Source organism: Elephas maximus, chromosome 2 (genome assembly GCF_024166365.1).
Source record: "Elephas maximus indicus isolate mEleMax1 chromosome 2, mEleMax1 primary haplotype, whole genome shotgun sequence".
NCBI lineage: Eukaryota > Metazoa > Chordata > Mammalia > Proboscidea > Elephantidae > Elephas > Elephas maximus.
The window spans coordinates 74,635,522-74,660,734 of NC_064820.1; the positions used below are offsets into that span (position 1 = coordinate 74,635,522).

At 37.0% G+C, this 25,213-nt stretch overlaps 1 protein-coding gene across 1 annotated transcript; it reads left to right on the top strand.

The window, feature by feature from the left end:
* The first annotated feature begins 585 nt into the window (after positions 1-585).
* On the top strand, positions 586-24,174 carry CENPH (centromere protein H). Its single transcript, XM_049864962.1, has 9 exons — positions 586-816; positions 3,379-3,434; positions 6,965-7,013; positions 7,381-7,455; positions 10,243-10,299; positions 17,828-17,891; positions 18,138-18,189; positions 20,434-20,597; positions 23,757-24,174. Exons 1-9 carry the CDS (start codon positions 692-694, stop codon positions 23,847-23,849), a joined length of 735 nt encoding a protein of 244 aa, XP_049720919.1. The 5' UTR covers positions 586-691; the 3' UTR covers positions 23,850-24,174.
* Positions 24,175-25,213: the final 1,039 nt, after the last annotated feature.

A 25,213-nucleotide genomic window follows, 5' to 3' on the forward strand; every position in this document is an offset into this window, starting at 1 on the left:
ACAGTTACCGGTAGTGGGAGTCCAAGTTCCGAGTAACGTATGCAGGGAATTCGACGTGTACGGATGTGGCCAGTTGGAAGATTGGAGTTCAGGTGTCTGTACTGCCTCGTACACAGGGATCGTGGGTAGCTCTGAAGTTGAGCCACTCGTTTCTCCGCTCATTTAGGGGCTTGGATCTCATGGGCTCATCAAAAGTCTTACATACAAACCAGCCGTCGCGCACACCCGCTTTCCGAAGCCGCGGAAGAGAAGGGAGTGCCCAGGTGGATAAACAAACAGCTGTCCCTGATCTCCCGTGTCCCAAGAGCCAAGGCTGAATGACCATTTATGTCGTGGTTTTCTCCCTCCCGGCTGCCATTCCCGGAAGCCGGCAGTATTCCAAACGGCTGTAGCACTCAATATAGTCCGCGCTTAAAGTTCGAACATTTTATGAGGGGGCATATAATGATTTCGACAACTTAGAGCCCGAGATAGAAAAAAAAGGAAAGCCGAAGTAACCATGGCAACCGGACAAAGGGGGCGGTGTTGAGGAGGAAGGGAAGGGGCGGGACCGAGGCGCGTTTGCTTTACGGCCTTTTGCGTCGATTTAGTGGCGGGAAAAGCGACCCGTTCTGAGGCACCGTTGGCAAAACGGTTCTGCCTTGCTGCCCCTTTCCCTGTCCTGCGTGGGTGCTGTTTGTGCCAGCCAGCAATGGAGAAGCAGCCCGAGGAGAAAGCCACCGGCGAGCTCGCGGACTCCGGAGGAGAAGGCGGGCAGCCGCAGGCCGCCGGCGCCCAGGAGGCGCACAAAGAGGACCATATGACCCTGCTGCTCAGGTTTTGCCGTCTGGGCGGTGGGCGGGAGCCAAGTGGGCGTCGTGGCTAAGAGCTCTGGCCTTTGGTCAGAAAGTCCGGGGTTCAAAATCAAACCCCTTTAAGCACCTGTATCTGCGAAAAGGAGAGAAAAAAATGATACCCTCATTGTAGAATTGCTATGGGGGTTAAATGAGATACTCTCAGGAAAGGTTTCAGCATATTCCTTGGGGCCTTTAGGAAGACCTCCAGAGCCTTAACTCCTTCCCTTTTTCTTCCCCCCTCATACGCTGGGTCTCCCGTTTTCAGGCCGGAGGTTGTGCCGGGCCCCAGCCCTGACCAACTGGTAGGAGGATGCTACAGCCCTTTCTTTTAAAACTGTAAATTTTGATCAAGAAACTTGCTTATATTTTCTTAAATAATATTTTACTGTGTTTTCGGTGAAAGTTTACACAGCTAATTAGGTTCACATGCGACAGTCTTTACACAGATGGTTCAGTGACTTTGGTTATATTATTCTCATTTCCTACGGGTTGTTCTGTTCCCAATATTTTAGTTTCCCTGTTCCCTTACTGTCTCGTCTTTGCTTTAAAGTAATTGTTCACCATTTGGCCTCATACTAGATGATTTTTTTTTTTTTTTAAGGAACACAGTATTGTGAGCTAATCTGTTATTTAGCTATAAGGTGACCTCAGGGAATAGTTTCGGTTTAAGGTTTAAAGAGTATCGCAGGACAATAGTCTCAGGGAGCCCCGTAGTCTCAACTGGTCCAGTAAGTCTGGACTATTTAAGAATTTGAGTTTGTTCCGTGTTTTTTCCCCATTCCATCAGGGTCCATCTATTGTCGTCCTAATCAGAACACTGAATAGTGGTAACCAGGCACCATCTAATTCTTCTGGTCTTAGAGTAGATAAGGTGTAGTTCTGTAGATCTTGCTTATTTTTTCTACTAAGAGGACTATATTTATGCTTTTCCACTAAGCAGTTGGAAGTGGAGATTTGGTGAGAAGGAACAATCAGTCTGCTAAAGCAGGAGTGGGCAAACTACTACCCTGTACCAAATCCACCCTACTTCCCATTTTTGTATGGCCACTCCAGCTTAAAAATGGTTTTTGTGTGTTTAAATGGTTGAGGAGAAAATCACAAAAATATTTCATAACACATGAAAATTACATGAAATTCAAATTTCAGCAGCCACAAAGTTTAATTGGTACACAACTTCCATGCTACAATGGCAGAGTTGAGTAGTTGCAAGAGACCATATGTCTCAAAATGCCTAAAATATTTATCTGACCCTTTACAGAAGAAATTTGCTGACTTCTAAATCATTACAAGGTTTTTTTTTTGATAAGCATTGTGACTATATTTTAGCTTTGCCACTGGTTTGAAAGGCCTTAACTAATAAACCCTTTACAGCCTTGTTTTTAAAATCCATTCCTACCTACAGTATAAAATATTAAAAATATAAGATTTTTTTTCCGTTTCAGCTAAACAGGAAACTATTCCTCCAGTGTGTATTGTAGAATACTATCCTGCTTAATCTCTAAGAAATTGCTGTTTTCCTTTGGAATTTTGAAACAATAAGGAATGTGCATTAAAACTTGAGAAATTTGTGTAATGTTTCTTAGCTACTTAAATAAGTCCTCATGTTGAAAGGCAAATAATTTCAGAATTAGGAAACTACTATGCAGATGTGAAACATTTTGTAAATAAAATTTAATAACTAATTACTATTTTACTCATAGCTTTTCTACTTTATGTATGATTTTGAATCAAGTAGAATCACAGGACAACGAAGACACTATATGAATTACTTATCCAAGGATTAGCATCTTCATTATTTTTCTGTATCTCCAGGGAAAGTTACAACCTGTGTTGGTTGCTCATTACAGTGTGCTGGTTTTACCATTTTGGTCTTCTTTGTTAGCAGTTCTCATTAAGCCCATTTCAGTCTGGCCTTGTTAGGTGCCATCGAGTCCATTCTGACTCATAGCAACCCTGTGTACAACAGAATGAAACACTGCCCAGTCCTGCGCTGTCCTCACTATTGTTCCTATGTTTGAGCCCATTGTTGCAGGCGCTGTGTCAATCCATCTCATTCAGTTTGGTCTACTAAGGATAAACTTAAAAATCGAGTTTTTTACTTTTCCCATATGATGTTTTCCCACTGTAATCCATTTTGTGTCTTTCCCTGAGCCCTTAAATTTCTTTATGCACATTTTAAGTAAAACGAGAGCATATACTGAGACTTCATACTGAAACTTTAATGAGGACTCATTTTGTTTCATCAGCTTCTGAAAAAGATGAGTTGATCTACCATGTACTACCAGTATCTGTTGCTGTTGAGTCAATTCTGTTTCATGGCGGCACCATGTGTGTCAGTAGAACTGTGCTCTGAAGTGTTTTCAGTGACTGATTTTTCAGAATTAGATCTCCAGGCCTTCCTTCTGAGTTGCCTCTGGGTGGACTCAAACCGCCAACATTTTGGTTACCATTCGAGTGCTTAACCATTTTCACCGCCTAGGGACTCCACTTTAATGATAATGAGTAGAATCTCAGTCAATAACTATGACTTTTTTTTTTTCAGATTGAGAGCACAGACAAAACAACAACTCTTGGAATATAAATCAGTGGTTGATGCAAGTAAGTATTTTCATTTTCAAATAAGGTTTCGTGAGTTTAATGATGAATAGTACCCTAATGAAAAGAAAATCAGTTTTACAGAAAATTGTTTATTTGGGTAATGTTAGGGGTACAGCATAATACAGTACTATGCCTCGTAAGGAGGCAAAAATCAATATAAGACTTGCCCTGGCCCTTAGGACCTAGTAAAAGATATATATATTGTTGTTGGTGCCTTCAAGTCGGTTCCAACTCATAGCAACCCTGTGTACAACAGAACGAAACACTGCCTGATACTGCTCCACCCTCACAAATGTTGCTATGTTTGAGCCTATTGTTGCAGTCACTGTGTCAATCCATCTCATTGAGGGTCTTCCTCTTTTTTTGCTGACCCTCTCCTTTACCAAGCATGATGTCCTTCTCTGGGGACCACTCCCTCATGATAACATGTCCAAAGTCCATGAGACGAAGTCTCACCATCCTAGCTTCTAAGGAGCATTCTGGCTGTACTTCTTTCAAGACAGATTGGTTCATTCTTCTGGTAGCCCATGGTGTATTCAAAACTCTTCACCAACACTATAATTCAGTGGCATCAGTTCTTTGGTCTTCCTTCCTTATTTTTTGTCCAGCTTTTGCATGCATATGAGGTGACTGAAAATACCATGGCTTGGGTCAGGTGCACCTTAGTCCTCAAAGTGACGTCTTTGCTTTATAACATCTTAAAGATGTCTTTTGCCACAGATTTGCCCAATGCAATACGTCGTTTGATTTCCTGACTGCTACTTCCGTGGTGTTGATTGTGGATCCAAGTAAAATGAAATCCTTGACAACTTCAATTTTTTTCTCTGTTTATCATGATGTTGTTTATTGGTCCAGTTGTGAGAATTTTTGTTTTCTTTATGTTGAGGCGTAACCCATACTGAAGGCAGTAGTCTCTGATCTTCGTCAGTAAGTGCTTCAAATCCTCTTCGCTTTCAGCAAGCAAGGGTCTGTCATCTGCATAAGGCAGGTTGTTAATGAGTCTTCCTCCAACCCTGATGCCATGTTCTTTATATCTGTGTGTGTGTATCAAATAACAAGTCTTTTGCCCATTTTTTAATGGGTTGTCTTTTTGTTGTAGCACATGTGGCTTTTTAAAGTCAAATAAAATAATTTAGTTCTTCATTTGGACTAGCCATGTATCAAATGCTCAATAGCCATAGTGACTAGTGGCTACCATATCGAACAGCACAGATACGAAATGTTTTCATCATTGTAGAAAGCTCTATTGAACAACACTGTTTTAAAATTTGGAGACTTGGTGGTACAGTAGTTAAGCATTCAGTTGGTACTGACCAAAAGGTCGGCAGTTTGAATCCACCAGCCGCTCCTTGGAAACAGTTCTACCCTGTCCTCTAGGGTCGCTATGAGTTGGAATCGACTCAACAGCTACAGGTTTGGTTCTAGAATTTAATGTAAATGGAATTATATGGTATGTACTTTTTTTGTGTCTGACCAGCTTCTTTTAATTGAGATATAATTTCACATAATATAAAACTCACTATTTTAAAGTATGCAGTTATGAGTATACCATAATTTATGTATTACCTGTTGATGAGTTGTTTCCAGTGTTTTGCTCGTTATGAATAAGGCTGCTATGGACATTTGTGGATATTTGTTCTCATTTCTCTTGTGTGAATATCTAAAAGTACAGTGGTCAGGCTGTGTGGCAAGTGTGTGCCTAACTTTTTAAAAAAGTACTAAACAGCTTAAAATGACTGTACCATTATGGTGCATCCCTCCCAGCAGTATATAAGATTTCCAGCTACTTGATAGTCTCATCAACACTTGGTATTGTCGTTTTTTTTAACTTCTAGCGGTTGTAATGGATATTTAGTGGTATCTCCTGTAGTTTTAATTTATATCTCCTGATAACTAATGATGTTGAGCATTTCGTCATGTGCTTATTATTGGCCATATGTATATCATTTATGGAGTACATATTCACATTTTTGCACATCTAATAATGGGATTGTTGGTCTTGCTGAGTTTAAGAGTTCTTTCTTTTTTTTTTAATTAATGAATGCAAATCCTTTTTTAGATGGATAGATATAAAATATTTTCTCTAGTTGCTTGCCTTTTTATTTTCTTATAGTATCTTTTGAGAAGCAGAAGGTTTTAATTCTGAGCAGTTTATCAATTTTTTAAAGTTTTGATGGTTAGTGATTTTTGAGTCCTATTTAAGAAACCTGTAACTACCTCAAGATCACAAAGATTTTCTCCTATGCTTTTTTCTAGTTTTCTAGTTTTAGGTTTAATATTAGGTCTGGAGCCCTGGTGGTGCAAAGGTTGAGCATTTGGTTGCTAACCAAAAGATCGGTGGTTCAAATCTACCAGCTGCTTATAAGCAAGAAAGATGTGGCAGTCAGTTTCCATAAAGATTTATAGCCTTGGAAACCCCATGTGGCAGTTCTACTCTATCCTGTAGAGTCGATTATGAGTCAGAGTGGATTTGACTGGGCAGTAGGTTTGGTTTTTTGGTTTTAATATTTTATGAGTTAATTTTTGGGTATGGTGTTAGGTAAGGGTCAAGGTTTTTTTTTTTTTTTCTCCCATATGAAAATCTAGTAGTTCCAGCACCATTTGTTGAAAAGACTATCCTTTCTACATTGAATTACCTTGGCATTTTTGTTGAAAATCAAGTGAACGTGTATGTGTGGGTCTATTTCTGGGCTCTCTCTCTACTCTGTTCCATTGAGGTATCTTTCTATCTTATGCCAGTACCGCTCCCTCTTGATTATTGTAGCATTAGAGTAAGTCTTGATATAAGCTACTGTAAGTTCCCCAGCTTTGTTATCCTTTGTCAGAATTGTTTGGCTATTCTAGGTCCTTTCCATTTCTATATGAATTTTAAAATCAGTTTATCAATCTCTACAGAAAAAAAGCTTGATGGATTTTTTATTGGAACCTATAGGTCAATATGGGAAAATTGTTATACTAACAATACTGAGCCTTCCATTACATGTACATGGTATATCTCTCCATTTACTTAGGACTGTAATTTATCTCAGCAGTGTTTAGTAGTGTTCAGTGTAGAGATCATAAACATATCGTTAAATTTATCCTTAAGTACGTCATGTTTTTGGATGCTATTATACTGAGTATTTTTTTTTTTAACTTTAATTTCCCGTTGTTTGTTACTAACAAACATACAGATTTTTTTATTCCCTATCATTCTAAAAGCATCCTATCTAATACAGTAACCACTAGCTATTTAACGCTTGAAACGTGGTTAGTCCTAATTGAGATGTATTATAAGTATAAAGTATGCACAAAAGAATATGAAATATTTCATTAATAGTTTTTATATTGATTACATGTTAGAATGATAACACTTTGGATTATATTGGGTTAAATAAAATATATTAAAATTAATTTCACTTGTTTGTCTTATATTGTGGAAACTAGAAATTTTAAATTACATATGTGGTTTGCACTTTTTATTTACGTTCTGTTTCTCTTGGACAGCACTGTTCTAAAATGTTACTAACTTCAAAAAACTATATTTGTAGATGAAGAAAAAACTCCAGAACAACTCATGCAAGAAAAGCAAATCGAAGCGTATGTCATATTTTTTGTTTTCTTTGTGGTTCTTATTAAGGTTTAATCATATTGTACATCTTAGAATGTACTGTCTTTCTTTTTCCTCTATTTTTCCAAATTTGTCACACATGCATTGGGAAGTTATTTGGGATACAGACTTACATGCACATGAGTGATTGATTACATAAGCACTTTCTGGGAACCTCTTACTTAAGCAAAGTATCTGAGGGCCGATCAGGTTACCAAATCTGTGCAAGTACAGTGAGACTGTAAAATACTTTTATTTGGATAGAGTCATTTTACTGTTTTCAAAGGTTTAGTTTTAAAAATTTTAAGGATTTTTTCTGATATTGCTGAAATTTTTTTGTTCATGCTTCTTTATTAGTAAAATTGAAGGCCTGGAAAATGAAGTTGAAGAGGCGAAAATTGCTTTTGAAATCAAAAATCTTGCATTAGACAGGTAATTATATGTTAAGCATACTCATAGTTCAATTATTTTATAATCAGTAATTGCTAAGGACTGAAGCAATGCAAAAATATGAATTGTTTGACTGAAAAGATGAACTAGTGAGTGAAAGAAAAGAAGGTTGGCCAGAAGAGAAACACCCGTTGAAAAACCTGTTGCCATCGAGTCGATTCTGACTCATAGTGACTCTATAGGACAGAGTAGAACTGCCCCGTAGGGTTTCCGATGAGCAGCTGGTGAATTCAAATGGCTGACCTTTTGGTTAAAGACCGAGCTTTTAACCACAGCACCACCAGGGCTTCATGTTAAGTATAAGCTTTGTGAAAACAGTAAAAATACCCAAAGTAATTGCCCTCAAGTTGATTTTGACTCATGGTAATCCCATGTGTTTCATAGTAAAACTGCGCCCCATAGGGTTTTACAGTGGCAGTGATCTTCAGGAAGTAAATCCCTAGGCCTTTCTTCTGGGGCAACTCTGGGTGGACTCTGCCATCTTCTGGCTACTACTGGTAACTTACCAGCTTAGTGCTTAACTGTTGTAAACTGAATGCAAAACGTGTGGGAGCAAAATGATGATTAGATACTTGTCATACAAAAGCTGACCCCTGAGAGAACAGTTATATCATTTATCGATGTCTTTATTTGAAGAAGTTACATAAGATTAAAATTAATTAAGCAGAGAACATCAGAAAAATCTTTACCTGTGTTTTATTGACTATGCAAAGGCATTCGACTGTGTGGATCGTAACAAATTATGGATAACATTGCAAAGAATGGGAATTCCAGAACACTTAATTGTGCTCATGAGGAACCTTTACGTAGATCAAGAGGCAGTTGTTCGGACAGAACAAGGAGATACTGATTGTGTTAAAGTCAGGAAAGGTGTGCGTCAGGGCTGTATTCTTTCACCATACCTGTTCAATCTGTATGCTGAGCAAATAATCGAGAAGCTGAACTATATGAAGAACGGGGCATCAGGATTGGAGGAAGACTCACTAACAACCTACATTATGCAGATGACACAACCTTTGTTGCTGAAAGTGAAGAAGACTTGAAGCACTTAGTAATGAAGATCAAAGACCACAGCCTTCAGTATGGATTGCACCTCAACATAAAGAAAACAAAAATTCTCACAACTGGACCAATGAGCAACATCATGATAAATGGAGAAAAGGTTGAAGTTGTCAAGGATTTCATTTTACTTGGATCCACAATCAACAGCCATGGAAGCAGCAGTCAAGAAATCAAAAGACGCATTACATTGGGTAAATCTGCCGCAAAGGACCTCTTTAAAGTGTTAAAGAGCAAAGATGTCACCTTGAAGACTACGGTGCGCCTGACCCAAGCCATGGCATTTTCAATTGCTTCATATGCATGTGAAAGCTGGACAATGAATAAGGAAGACCGAAGAAGAATTGACCCCTTTGAATTTGGTGTTGGTGAAGAATATTGAATATACCATGGACTGCCAGAAGAATGAACAAATCTGCCTTGGAAGAAGTACAACCAGAATGCTCCTTAGAAGCAAGGATGGTGAGACTGTGTCTTACATACTTTGGACATGTTGTCAGGAGGGATCAGTCCCTGGAGAAGGACATCATGCTTGGCAAAGTACAGGGTCTGTGGAAAAGAGGAAGACCCTCAATGAGGTGGATTGACACAGTGGCTGTAACAATGGGCTCAAGCATAACAACAATTGTAAGGATGGCGCAGGACCAGGCAGTGTTTCGTTCTGTTGTGCATAGGGTTGGTATGAGTCGGAGCCAACTCAATGGCACCTAACAACAACAACAACACATAAGATTAATAAGGAAAGTTAAAAAAGACCAAAGAGATGTGATGTTACTTCTCATTTGGTGTTTCAAAGTATTACATGGATTCATTTATTCTAGTAACTGTTAATCCAGTTAGAGCACTGTCATCAAAAACTCATATATTTTTATTGTAGGTTTTATAATCTGTATTTTAAAATTCATTCAACAAGGACTTGAATTTCTACATTGTCCCAAGCCTTGTGCTAGGTCCTGATATATAGCTGCTAACAACACAAACATGGTCTCTCATAAACTTGTGATTTGAATTAATAATATAAATTAATAACTCTGGCTTTCCCAGGTGAATTTCCTCATACATCTAATTGAAAAGTAGTTATAGCAATTTTAAGTGTTTATAGCCATGAACTTTTTACCCTCATTTTATATTACTGGCTCACCAAATTGATCATATTTTTACAGTAAAGTGACTTCATAGCTCTTAAAATATCTCCTTTTAATGAAACTTTCTGTGGCAGAAAAGAAGAAATTACTATTGCTGAATTGATTGCCTTTTTATTATTACTTATTAGCTATTTTAATTTAAAAGTAATTTATGGAGCTTGTTTGTATGTATGCATGTTTTAAAGCTTGTAGTCAAGTATGGCTTCGTATTCCCTACCTCTTTACATTTTCACGCTGGCACTAATCTCTGTAGTGCCTAACGCTTCCTCCCAGCCCTGAGCCAAGGCAGATAACTTGGAAAGCAAAGCTCAGCTGGGTTTCAGGCTCTACTCAGCCCCTCAGCCTGGCAGTGCACAATGTCCATCCATTTCAGTGTTATTTCTAAGATTTTGATAAGGATGCAGATTTATCAAAGGATCATCTATGTAATACAGTTTAGAAACCTCCTTATGTTTTATGTTATATTTAAAGGGAAATGAATCTTTCACGTGTTGTATTTTTAAAATTTTTGACGTAGCATAAATGTTATCCATGTCTTGTAATTCAAGCTTTTTTCCTCTTATAGGATGCAACTTTCAGCTGCACTTAAAAATACCCTGGAGAAAACTGACTTCAAGACTAGGTAACTGGTTTCTTTTTTTCTTCTGGATTTAGTAAGGACAGGAGTAAGAACAGAGATCTGCATAATGCCTTTAGTTTTGTGAGTTTTTTTTATTGTACTTTAGATGAGTGTTTACAGAACAAACTAGCTTCTCATTAAACAGTACACATATTGTTTTTTGACATTGGTTAACAACCCATGACATGTCAGCACTCTCCCTTCTCAACCTTGGGTTCTCTATTACCAGCTTTCCTGTTCCCTCCTGCGTTTTAGTCCTTGCCCCTGGGCTGGTGGGCCCCTTCAGTCTTGTTTTGTTTTGTGGGCATGTCCAATCTCTGCCTGAAGGGTGAACCTTAGGAATGACTTCAATACTGAGACGGTATCTGTCAGGCCAGCAAGTCTGGTCTTTCTTTTTGAGTTAGAATTTTGTTCTACATTTTTCTCCAGCTCTATCTGGGACCCTCTATTGTGATCCCTGTCAGAGCAGTCAGTGATGGTAGCCGGACAGCATCTAGTTGTACTGGACTCAGTTTGGTGGAGGTCATGGTAGATGTGGTCCAGTAGTCCTTTGGACTAACCTTTCCCTTTTATCTTTAGTTTTCTTCATTATTCCTTGCTCCCAAAGGGGTGAGACCAGTGGAGAATCCTAGATGGCAGCTCACAGGCTTTTAAGACTCCAGACACTACTTGCCAAAGTAGAATGTAGAACATTTTCTTTATAAGCTATATTATGCCAGTTGAGCTAGATATTCCCCGAGAGCATGGTCCCCACAGCCCTCAGTCCAGCAGTTCGGTCCCTCAGGGAGTTTGGATGTGTCTATGGAGCTTCCATGACCCTGCCTCTTAGAGGTTGTGCTGGCTTCCCCAGTGCTGTGTACTGTCTTACCCTTCACCAAAGTTACCACTTATCTATTGTCATTTTAGTGTTTTACATGAATTATTTTTAATTAACTGTCACTTCCAACCACCTTCATCTGAGGAATGAGAAAAGTGAGGAAACTTTTATGAAAGCTCTCCCCATCATTACAGCAACTTTTCTGTATGGATCACAACCCTAAGAAACAATGGAGGTTTTATCCAGGTAATTTAAAAGAGATGTTAACTTTTATTCAGTATTTATCATAAACCAGAAACAGCGTCATCTCATTTAACCCAACAGCTACCCAGTGAAGTAGGAATTATACGCCTCATTTTTCATTGACAGAAATTAGTTTGCCCAGATAGACAGAAATTCAGGGTATTTTAACCATCAGACCAGCCCTGTGAGTCAGAATCAACTCAATGGCAACAAGGTTTTTTATTTTTTAGAGCAGCCCTGCAAGAAATATTAAAGGGAGTCTTTAGGATAGAAAATCAATGGCATCAGACAACAACCTGAGATAAAGACACACAACAGCATTACCAAGATACCAAGCCAGGTAAAGAATTGACAAAAGCAAAATAAAGGTACAAAATTGCTTACAGGAAACCAGAGATATTAAGTTGTAAATGATAACAACTTCAAAACAAAAGGGAGAATGAATGGTGTAGTTACAGAACTTCCCATATGAAGATAAAGTCAAGGTGATTTCAAGATATAACAGACTGTTTTAAATATAAGATGATAAATGTAAACTTTGGGCTAACCATAAAGAAAATCAATAAATCTTTGACCAAAATAAAGATGAAGAAAATAACAAAAAACTCAAGAGACACAGAAACAGTAATAAATGGAAAACGAAAAACCAAACCCATTGCCATTGAGTCAGTCCCAACTGATAGCAAACCTATAGAACAGCAGGACTGCCATATAGAGTTATACAAATGGAAAAGAAAATCCATATACAAAAAGAACTCAGCACAGAAAGTAAAGAAGAACAAAGAAACTGTTACATCACACACAAAAAAGTATAACAAAATGGCAAAAGTGAATTCTTACATATCAATAATCACAATGAATGTACGTGGATTGACTGCAACAGTCAAGAGGCAGAGGGTAGTAGAATGGATTAAAAAAAAAAGCGAGACCCATCAATATGTTGTCTACAAGAAACATACCTTGGATACAAAGATATAAATAGGTTAAAAATCAAAGAATGGAAAAACATATATACCAAGCAAACAGTAACCTAAAGAGAACTGGAGTGGCAATATTAATATGTGACAAAATAAACTTTGAGTCAAAATCCATTAGAAGAGATAAACGAGGACATTATAATGAATAAAGGATCAATTCACCAAGAAGACATAACACGTATAAATATTTATGCACCCAATGTCAGCGCTCCAGATTTATAAAACCAGCTCTAATGGAGTTGAAGAGAGAAATAGATCTACAATAACAGTATGAGATTTTAACACACCACTTTCTGCAATGGACAACTAGAAAGAAAATCAATAAAGATTCAGAAGATCTAAAAAACATTAACCAACTGGACCTTACACACATACATAGAGTATACCACCCAATAGCAGCACAATACATTCTTCTCCAGTGCACATGGAACGTTCTCCATAATAGACCATAATTTAGGCCTCAAAGCATGCATCAATAAATTTAAAAAGATTGCAATTATACGAAGAATCTTCTCTGACCATAGTGGTATGATACTAGAAATCAGTAACAGGAAGAACAAGGAAAAGAAATATATGGAAACTAAATAACACCTTACTGCCAGAAAAACAAACAAATCTGTCTTGGTAGAAATACAGCCAGAATGCTCCTTAGACGTGAGGATGGCGAGACTTCATCTCACGTACTTTGGACATGTTATCACAAAGGACCAGTCCTTGGCGAAGGACACTGTGCTTGGTAAGTTAGAGGGTCAGTGAAAAAGAGGAAGACCTGTGATGAGTTGGATTGACACAGTGTGTGCAACAATTGGCTAAAACATAGCAATGGTTGTGAGAATGATGCAGGACTGCACAGTGTTCCATTGTATTGTACATAGGATTGCTATGAGTCAGAACCGACTTGAAGGCACCTAACAACAACAGAAAAAACTACTGGTTCACAGAGGAAATAAAAAGTGGAATTAAAAAATAGTTAGAATCAAATGAGAATGAAAACAACGTACTAAAACCTTTGGGATGCAGCAAAAGTAATGCTCAGGAGGAAATTTGTAGCAATAAATGCATACATTAGAAAAGGAAGAAAGGTCCAAAATCACTAACTTAACGTTACCACTTGTACAACAAGAAAAGAATGAGTAAAAGAAGACCAAACCTACCAGCAGAAAGGAATTGGTAAAGATCAGAGCAGAATTAGAAAACAAAAAAAAAAAATAGGAAGAGTCAACAAGAGTAGAAATTGGTTCTTTGCTAGAATCAATAGAAGTGACAAGCCACTGGCCAAATTGATAAAGGAAAAAAATGAGAAAATACAAATAACCAAAATAAGAGATGAAATTGGAGACATTACAACACCATCCAACTGAGATAAAGAGGATCATAACACAATACCATGTAAAATTGTACTCTAACAAATTTGAAACCTAGAAGAAATGGACAAATTTGTAGAAACATGCTACCTACTTAAACTAACACAAATAGAGGTAGAAAATCTAAACAGACTCCTAACAACAGAAAAGATTAAAGACGTTAAGAAACTCCCAAGGGGGAAAAAAACAGATGGATTTGCAGGGGAATTTACTAAGCATTCAGAGAAAAGTTGACACCAGTTCTACTCAAACTCTTCTGAAACAGAAAAGGAAATAATACTACCTCGTTCTATGAAGCCAGCATCACTCTGATATCAAAGCCAGGTAAAGACACCACAGAAAAGAAAATTACAGACCATTATCCCTCATAGCAAGTGTAAATGTTTTTTATATTTGTTAGTTTTATAACTTTTATAATTGCTTTATAATGTTACAGATGCAAAAATTCTCAACAAAATTCTAGCAAACTGAATTCAACAACATATTAATCAAATTATACATCATGATCAGGTAGAATTCATACCAGGAATGCAAGGGTGATTCAACATTAGAAAATCAATCAGTGCAACTTACCATGTAAATAAAACAAAGAAGAACCATATAATCATATTAATTGATGCAGAAAAGATATTTGATAAAATCCAACATTCTTCCTGATAAAAACCTTCTGGAAAATAGAAATAGAAGGGAAATCCCTCAACATAATTAAGTGCATATTTGCAAAACCAACAGCCAATATTATTCAAAATGGAGAAAGGCTGAGAGCTTACCTTCTGAGAACAGGAAAGAGACAAGGATGCCAATTATCACCACTCCTATTCAATATTGTACTGGAAGTCCTAGCCAAAGAAATACAGCAAGAAAAGGAAATAAAATGCATCCAAATTGGAAAAGAAGAAGTAAAACTATCTCTGCAGATGATATAATCCTGTACATAGAAAATCCCAGAGATCCCACAAGAAAGCTACTAGATCTAAGAGAAGGATTCAGTAGAGTGGCAGGGTACAAGATCAACACCAAAAAATCAGTTGGGTTCCTTTACACTAACAAGAAGAACTCTGAAAAAGAAGCCAAGACAACAATACCATTTAGAAAGGCCACCAGAACTATAAAATACCTAGGAATTAATTTAACCATGGGTGTAAAAGACCTATACAATGAAAACTGTAAAATGCAGCTTCAGGAAACTAAAAGAGACTTACGTAAATGGAAGATCATTTCATGCTCATGGATTGAAAGACTTAACATTATGAAAGCCATCTATAGATATAATGCAATCCCAATCCAAATTCCAAAAATATCCTTACTGAAATAGAAAAACTAGTTAACAACTTTATACGGAAAGGGAAGAGGCCTTGAATATCCAAAGCATTATTGAAGAACAAAGTAGGAGGCCTCACATTTCCTCATCTCAAAACATACTATACAGACACAGTAATCAGAACAGCCTGGAACTGGTTCAATGGCAGACACATAGACCAGTGGAATAGAACTGAGAATACAGAAGTCCATCCATTTATGCATAGCTAATTTTCACCAAGGGGTAAAAGTCCACTCAGTGAGAAAGAAACAGTCTCTTTAACAAATGATGCTGACCAAACTGGATATCCATTTGCAGAAAAATGAATCAGGATCCATACCTCACACCATACATAAAAATTAACCAAAAATGGATCAAAGACCTAAATGTTAAAGCGAAACTATAAAGTTCCTGGAAGACAACATAGGAAGACCTAATTTTTTTCAGAAATAGATTATCAAACATAACTACAGATGTACAAATAGAGGACAAGTTCAATAACTGGACTGCCTAAAAATTAAATATTTATGCTTATCAAAAGACTATTGAAAGATTGAAAAGAGAACCTACCTGCAAACTGGGGAAAAACATCTTTGGGACTGACATGTCTGATAAGGGTCTAATCTCTAAAATATATAGAAAACTGCAACTTAGCAACAAAAACACAAACGTTCCAATTTAAAAGTGGGCAAAAGACTTGAATAGACACTTCACCAAAGAGGACATTCAAGTGGCCAACAAACACATGAAAAGATGCTTACGATTATTAGTCATCAGAGAGATACAAATCAAAACTACAGTGAGATATCATCTGATCCCTGCAAAAATGATACTGAACGAAAAGGCAGAAAACAACAAATGCAGGTATATCCAACCTGAATTTAGAGACCACCTCAAGAATAGATTTGACGCATTGAACACTAATGACCATTCAGAAGACCAGACGAGTTCTGGAATGATGTCAAGGACATCATACATGAAGAAAGCAAGAGGTCATTACAAAGACAGGAGAGAAAGAAAAGTGGATGTCAGAAGAGACTCTGAAACTTGCTCTTGAACATCGAGTAGCTAAAGCAAAAGGAAAAAAAATGATGAGCTGAAAGAGCTGAACAGAAGATTTCAAAGGGTGGCTTGAAAAGACAGGAAAGCATGTAGCACTGGAAGCACTCACTCATCTATGTCAAGAAATTTGGAAGGCAGTTATGTGGCCAACCAACTGAAAGAGATCCGTTTTTATGCCTACTCCCAAATATGTAAATTATCGAACAATATGATTAATATCACATGCAAGCAACATTTTGCTGAAGATCATTCAAAAGCAGCTGCAACAGTATATCGACAAATACTGCCAGAAATTCAAGCCGGATTTAGAAGAGGACGTGGAACCAGGCATATCATTGCTGATGTCAGATGGATAATGACTGAAAGCAGAGAATACCAGAAAGATGTTTACCTGTGTTTTATTGACTATACAAAGGCATTCGACTGTACGGACCATAACAAATTATGGATTACATTGTGGAGAATGGAAATTCCAGAACACTTAATTATGCTCATGAGGAATCTGTACGTGGATCAAGAGACAGTCATTCCAACAGGACAAGGGGATACTGCATGGTTTAAGGTCAGGAAAGGTGTGCATCAGGGTTGTATTCTTTCAGCATACCTATTCAATCTGTATGCTGAGCAAATAATCCAAGAAACTGGACTATATGAAAAAGAACAGGGCATTAGGATTGGAGGAAAACTCATTAACAACCTACCTTATGGAGATTATGCAACCTTGCTTGCTGAAAGTGAAGAGGACTTGAAGGACTTTCTGATGAAGATCAAAGACCACAGCCTTCAGTATGGATTACGCCTCAACATAATACAAAAATCCATAAGCAACATCGTGATAAATGGAGAAAAGATTGAAGTTGTCAAGGATTTCATTTACTTGGATCCACAATCAACAGCCATGGAAGGAGCAGTCAAGAAATCAAACCATGCATTGCATTGAGGAAATCTGCTGCAAAAGACCTCTTTAAAGAATTAAAAAGCAAAGATGTCACCTTGAAGACTAAGGTGCACCTGACCCAAGCCATGGTGTTTTCAGTTGCCTCATATGCACGCAAAAGCTGGACAATGAATAAGAAAGACCGAAGAAGAATTGGCGCGTTTGAATCGTGGTGTTGGCGAAGGATATCGAATGTAACATGGACTGCCAAAAGAATGAACAAATCTGTCTTGGAAGAAGTACAACTAGAATGCCCCTTAGAAGCAAGAATGGCGTGACTACACCTTACATACTTTGGACGTGTTATCAGGAAGGATCAGTCCGTGGAGAAGGACATCATGCTTGGTAAAAATACATTGTCAGTGAAAAAGAGGAAGACCCTTAACAAGATTGATTGACACAGTGACTGCAACAGTGGGCTCAAGCATAACAATGATTCCAAGGATGATGGAGGATCGGGCAGTGTTTCATTCTATTGTACATAGGGTGGCTATGGGTCAGAACCAACTGAACAGCACGTAACAGCAGCAATATTTGCATAGTAAACTGACCAATTCCTGCAAAGTATGTGAAATAGACCCATCGCAGGGCAGGCTGTGGCCCAACCAATCATTTTTGCCAGAAGTGTAAACCCAAGGCCAGAAATGTCAATAAGAGAAACTCATTGTACTGCAAGAGCAGAAATTTAGGTTACATCAAACATTTCTAGACTTATTTTGTTAAATGAAGACTATACAGTGCACTTAATGGAAGTAAATATGTATCAATTAAGGCAAAAGTAAAATTATTTTTAACTAAAACTAATTAATCATATTTTTGTTTCTTTTTCAGTTTGCTCATGGATAACATGAAACATGTATTAGAGCTAAATAAGTTAATAATGACATCACAGCAGGTACACTTGCACATTAGGCTGCTTTTGCTCTCATGATTTCAGTAACAACAACTTGCTGATAACTATTGTGTATGATTAAACAGGACTGCTTAAAGGGACTGGTATGGTTTGAATTTATTGTGCTTAAGTTTCTCTTTTTCATGACTCCTTTATTTCTGACAACTATTGCAAATTACCAACTTGTAGTTTAAGCTACTGTCCCCTTCCTTATGTAATATGCTTTATTTTTTTAATTTTTAATGATAGGAATCTTGGGACTTAGAGGAAAAACTGCTCGATATTAGAAAGAAGAGATTGCGTATGTAGAACACTTTATTTTTTTTATAGAACACTTACTATGGAAATTAATAAGGGCAGATCTCTCAGCCAACAAGAAATTTCTTAATTTTCAAAATTTCTTAGAATTGGGGGGAGGGAGAAAGGGAGAGGGGTATTCACTAATTAGATAACAGGTAAGAACTACTTTAGGTGAAGGAAAGACAACACAATACAGGACAGGTCAGCACAGCTGGGCTAAACCAAAAGCAAAGAAGTTTCCTGAATAAACTGAATGCTTCAAAGGCCAGCGTAGCAGGGGTGGTGGGGGTTTGGGGACCATGGTTTCAGGGGACATCTAAGTCAATTGGCATAATAAAATCTGTTAAGAAAACATTCTGCATCCCAGGTGGGGAGTGGCATCTGGGGTCTTAAACGCTAGCAAGCGGCCATCTAAATTGCATCAGTTGGTCTCAAACCACCTGGAACAAAGGAGAATGAAGAACACCAAGGATACAAGGTAATTATGAGCCCAGGAGACAGGAAGGGCCACATAAACCAGAGGCTTCATCAGCCTGAGACCAGAAAAACTAGATGGTGCCCAGCTACAACCAATGACTGCCCTGATGGGGAACACAACAGAGAATCCTTGAGGGAGCAGGAGAGCAGTGGGATATAGACCCCAAATTCTCATAAAAAGACCAGACTTAATAGTCTGACTGAGACTAGAAGGACCCTGGTGGTCATGGCCCCCAGACCTTCTATTAGCCCAAAACAGGAACCATTCCCAAAACCAACTCTTCAGACAGGGATCGGACTGGACAATGGGATAGAAAAAGATGCTGATAAAGAACGAGCTTCTTGGATCAAGTAGACACTTGAGACTATGTTGGCATCTCCTATCTGGAAGGGAGATGAGAGGGCAGAGGGGGTCAGAAGCTGGCGAAATGGACACAAAAAGAGAGTGGAGGGAAGGAGCGGGCTGTCTCATTAGGGAGAGAGCAATTAGGAGTATACAAAAAAAAAACAGCAAGGTGTATATAAATTTTTATATGAGAGACTTACTTGATTTGTAAACTTTCACTTAAAGCACAATAAAAATTAAAAAAAATTTTTTTTCTTAGAATTTTGGACATGCCAATTTAAAAAGTAAAAGATGAAATGCATTTTACTTTGTTGTTTTAAAACTTTATATTATAAAATTATTACAGGTTCAATGAGGGTAAAAATCAAATAATACCAAAAGTATAATATGAAAGTCATGCCTCCTTATGTGACCACAGATTGGTATATATCCTTTCAACCTTTTCCATGGCCATGTAAATATAAATATGTATCTACACACACACTCACAATAAATACATATGGTTATACAGATTTTTCATTTAATTTATCATGAACATGAGATGACTTTTTGCGTTGAAATTTTTTAAATATTTATTTCAAACGTAATACGTGCTGTTTAGGAAATTTGGAAACAAGTATACATAGTAAAAGTTAAATTTTTTATTTTATCATCAAGAGATAATTAGCCTTTGTGCTTATTTCTTATAAAATAAAATTAGTATTTTATACTGTATTGTAAACTGTTTTTGTTTTAACAGTATAGGCAGAATTTAAGTATTACTGATTTGCCTGTTAGCAAGCAATCTCAGTCACCTGATCTAGTCATCTTTTCTTATCTGATAAAATTAAACACCCTTTTGATGTTTAAATTTTTTTTCCCATTGCCTTCCAAACTACTTTTGATACATTGCTTCTGAGACATACCCATTTACATTTTGGAATTGTAGAATTCTTAGACTATTCTGGGAAATATAAAAAAACAGTTGATGTTTAGTCCTCGAGAAGGGAATCTTACTTTACCTTATATATGTGTCATTTTTGTAATTGAAGGGGAAAACTATTTCCTTATATTTTAATAAATATTTCCTGCCTATTCTTTTGACAACACACAGAATAAGCCCTGTGTCAGTTGATGCCATCATTGTCATCATGTCATCAGTCTCATTGTCATACATAAATATCTTGAGCATGTCAATATAATTGTCTTATATAAACACCTTAAACATTTCACAGAGAGTGTTTTTAAGTATAAAATGAAAACACTGGTATATTCTGCCAATGTAGTCATTTTCAGATCAATATAGGATTGCAACTTAAAATGCTACTTATTAAAAAATCTTTCTTGACTGAAATAACCAGCAAATACTCTGATTTGTTGTTCAAGATTCTTTGTTTGTAGAGTTGTTACATGTAGTATATTGTTTTATTTTTAACCTAACAGAATTAAAACAAGCTTCAGAAAGTAAGCTTTTTGAAATACAGACTGAACAGAACAAACAGAAAGATGATTTGGACAATATGGGAAATTCGGACAAGATAAAGGCCATACGAAAAAACCTAGAGCGGGAGATACAAATTACTACAGTTATTCAAAATGTGTTCCAGGTAACGTTCAATTATAAAAATTGGGAACAAAGGTAAAGAACTTTTTTTAAATGATCAATACTACTATAGTGTTGATTTACTTTTAGTTATGAATATCCTTATTCTTTGATCTTAATAAATAATTCAGTGCTGAATATTGATCTGTCTACATATCTTTAGAATACATGTATATTGAATGTTTAAGGCCTTGATCTTTCATTATGGTTAGATATTAGATATTTATAAATGGAATGATTTTAGCAGCTCTATAGTATGGTATAATAGTGCAGACCTTGAGACTCCCAAGTTGTGTTTGGGGAAGGGAGTGGGGTCTGGGGTGGTAGGAATCTAGGATTAAGATCCTGACAGCCATTTACAAGTTGTTAACCTTGAGCAAATTATTTACCTTTTCTAAGCATCAGTTTCTTGTTTAGAAAGAGTGGTTGTGAGAACTAAAAAAGATAAATCCATGTTAATCTGTTTAGCACAGTGTTTGGTCTAAGTAAATTAATTCTCAGTAAATGTTCGCAGTTATTATCATGTCAGTTTTCCAGTTTATGTATTTCTTTATTATGGAGGTTTTCCATTACTTTTTGAGTTGTTAAAAATGTGTCTGGAGCTGTTGAGATTAAATACTTTTTGCCAGTTTTCAATTATGTAAGATATACAGTTAAACACTGCCTACTATGTTTAAGGAAACCCTGGTGGTGTAGTGGTTAAGTGCTGTGGCTGCTAACAAACGGGTTAGCAGTTCAAATCCGCCAGGCACTCCTTGGAAACTCTATGGGGGCAGTTCTGCTCTGTCCTGTAGGGTCGCTATGAGTCGGATTCAACTCGACGGCACTGGTTTTATTACTGTGTTTAAAGCAAATGCTGACTTATAAAATACGAAGTTTTATATCTCACCAGAAGATGTTCTTGCCTGGATCTTAATATTTTACTTTTCTTTGACACAAGTTCCTTCATGCTGCTTCGAGACTTCTATTATTCTGCATTTTTATTCATATCCCATAAATTAGTGTTAATATTGATATAATGAACTCATTGCTTTGTTAAACAGAACATGACTTTGGCCAGCTTTAGGAACTTTGTTCCTAATATCAGCCCTAAGGAGTTCAGTCATATTCAAATACTTACTTCCATCTGTCTTTGAAAATTGGACTGGGTTGATATGAATTAACCCTTTCAATCACTTATAGATAGCAAGAGTGTGCTTTATACCTGCCAAAGTTTTTCGTATTTTTGTAACAACTTGATCCTTACATTCTAAAAGCTATTTTAACAGTATTTCACTTAGTAACTCAGTATCATTAGGTCATAATTTTCAAAGAATAACGACCAGAATTTTCATTAAATATCATCTTAATCATTCTTCCATTGTCTGCCACAAAAATATTCTTTACCTTTTTTTTTTTTTCGGAATCTTGAATCTTTGCAAGTCCTGAGGACTAAGATCCTCTTTTACCTCTTTTTAAAATGGGGTATTACTTAAAAGCTAAAATTACTGTTTTCCACAATAAAACCCACTGCCGTCAAGTCGATTCTGACTCATAGTAACCCTATATAGAAATGTAAAATGAACACTGAACTATAGCTATAGTCTCGTCTTTTCTTCTAATGTAGAATTAAACAAAACAAAACCCATTGCCATAGAGTCAATTCCGACTCACAACTATCCATAGAACCTGATGAAGCATAAAAATTATTATAAATATTTAAATATTCCCTAGCATTATGAGGGTCCAGGCTGAAGCCTTACTAATGGTGGAAACGAAGACACAAGAATTCATTACTGTTTTCATGATCACAGAGCCACATATCTAGTAAATGTTCAGTAAATACCTGATGAGATCAGTGAAAGAGGTTTTCTAAATCTTGTTAAATATTTTTTTATAATTATCTTTTTTTGTTGAGAATATACACAGCAAAACATACACCAGTTTAACAGTTTCTACATTACAATTCAGTTAAATTGATTGTATTCTAGTTGTGCAACCATTCTTACCTTCCTTCTCTGAGTTTCTCTACGTTAACATAAATTCACTGCCCCCTAAGTTTCCTAATCTTTCAAGTTGCTGTTTTCAGTTTGATCCCATATAGACAGATCTTAAAAGAGTTCAATGCTACATCCTTCAGCCAAAGTTTAGACAGGCCTATAAAACAAACAAGATGAAATGGGTGTACCAGCGCAGGGTCAAGGTTGAGAAGGCAGGAGGGGACAGGAAAGCTGGTAACGGGGAACCCAAGGTTGAGAAGGGGAGAGTGTTGACATTTTGTGAGGGTGGCAACCAATGTCACAAAACAATATGTGTACTGTTTAATAAGAAACTAATTTATTCTGTAAACCCTCATCTAAAATACAAGTTTTTAAAAAAAGGGCTCAGTGCTCAAGGCAGACAGTTTTTAGTAGTCAAGCTAACCTACTGATTTTAAGATGACTTTAGGAGATATTTTTGGTTTAAGAAGATTATCTTAGGGCAGTAGTTTCAGGGGTTCATCAGCCTCCATGGATCCAGAAATTCTGAAGTCCGTAAGAATTTTAAATTCTGTTCTCTATTTCCCCCCTTTTAATTAGGGTTCTTCTACAGAATTTTTGATCAGAATGTTCAGTAATGGTAACCAGACACCATCCACTTCTTCTGGTCCGATGGCAAAGGAAGCAGTTGTTCATGGAGGCAATTAGCCACACATTCCATTTCCTCCTCCTAGTCCTGGCTCTCCTTCCTCACAGGAGCAGCTAGGGAACAACTGTTGTATCTGATTGGCCGCTTGCAAGCTTTTAAGACCCCAGGCACTACACAACAAACTAGGACGTAGAACAGCAGCACTAAACACATTCATTATTAGGCTAAGTAACTGGAATATCCCATGAAACCATGACCTTGAACCTCCAAGCTAAGAAACCAAATCCCATGAGGTGTTTGTACATAAGTAGCCTCAGCAGCCTTTTTTTTTTCTTGTCATTGTTGTAAATATACCTCTTAACACAACTTTTGCCAATCCAACTTTTTACAGGTGTACAACTTATTGACAATAATTACATTAATCAGCTGTGCAAGCCTACCTTTAATCAATGCAATTTTCCATCACCATAAACTGAAATTCTGTGACAGAGATTTTTTTTTTTTTTTTAATTTTTTAAAGTACTTATAACTTCCTTTTTTTTTTTTTTAATTACAGAACCTCATTTTGGGGAGTAAAGCCAACTGGGCAGAGAATCCTGCCTTAAAGAAAACTGTTCTGCAGTTTGAGAAGAATCTTGCCATGATCTAATAAAACTTCTATTTTAGCTTTTTTTTTTTTTATCTTTGATATGTCATTTAAATAGCAAATTTCAAGTGAAATGTATTTTCAGTATTTTTGGAACTGTTCAATACTGCATCTTTTTTTTTAATCTTGAATTATCACTATAATATGGAATCTCTTGTTTTAGGAATAATTAAAGTGAATGATGTACTCTAAAAAGACTCTGAGAATCTTTGCCTTGGAAGAGTCCTGAAAGATGTCTGATCCATCCTTCCAATGAATGTGGAAATTTTTTCTACAGCATTTCTGGCAGTCCCAACTCTTTTTTGGAACACTTCTGTGCATTCGTTTGTCAAGCAAAAATATTAGAAAAGCATATCCAAAGTGTTAACATTTGTGGTTATTTGTATGGGGTTATGAATGACTGTTTAGAATTTTTATATTTAGCATGTATTACTTTTTGTGTGTGTGTGTGCTTTAAGTGAATGTTTACAATTCAAGTCAGTTTCTCATACAAAAATCCGTACGCCCATTGTTATATAACCCTAGTTGCTCTCCCTACAATGTGACAGCACACTCCTTCACTCCACCCTGTATTTCCCATGTCCATTCAACCCGCTTCTGTCCCCTGTGCCTTCTCATCTCTCCTCCACACAGGAGCTGCCCACATAGTTTCATGTGTCTACTTGAGCTAAGAAGCACACTCCTCACCAGTATCATTTTATGTCTTATAGTCCAGTCTAATCTCTGAAGAGTTAGCTTCAGGAATGGTTTTAGATTTGGACTAACAGAGAGTCTGTGGGCCATGACCTCTGGAGTCCCCCCAAGTCTCAGTCAGACCATTAAGCTGGTCTTTTTACTAGAGTTTGAGGTCTGCATCCCACTTTTCTCCTGCTCCATCAGGGATTCTCTGTTGTGTTCCCTGTCAGGGCAGTCATTGGTGGTAGCCGGGCACCACCTAGTTCTTCCGGTCTCAGGCTGATGAAGTTTCTGGCTTATGTGGCCTTTTCTTTCTCTTGGGCTCATATTTTTCTTGTGTCTTTGGTGTTGTTCATTCTCCTTTGCTCCAGGTAGGTTTGGATCTTAGGTGGCCACTTGCTAGCTTTTAAGACCCCAGACACCACTCACCAAAGTGGGATGTAGAACGTTTTCTTAATAGACTTTGTTATAGCATGCGTTACTTTTGATTTGCATTTCCCTGATTAATGATGATTGAGTGTTGAGTGTCTTTTCATGTGTATTGACCTTGGAGAAATGTCTGTTCAGATTCTGTACTCATCTTCATTAGATTATTTGTCCTTTTTTAATTGGTCATGTCTTAGTTATTTAGTACTGCTGTAACAAAAATACTACAAGTGGATGGCTTTCACAAAGACAAATTTATTCTCTCA

Excerpts from the sequence above, each read along its gene's own strand:
- CENPH (XM_049864962.1), top strand. The coding sequence starts at position 692 with ATGGAGAAGCAGCCCGAGGAGAAAGCCACCGGCGAGCTCGCGGACTCC. Across the intron at positions 817-3,378 it reads CATATGACCCTGCTGCTCAG|ATTGAGAGCACAGACAAAAC; the intron begins GTTTTGCCGTCT and ends TTTTTTTTTCAG. Across the intron at positions 7,456-10,242 it reads AAAAATCTTGCATTAGACAG|GATGCAACTTTCAGCTGCAC; the intron begins GTAATTATATGT and ends TTCCTCTTATAG.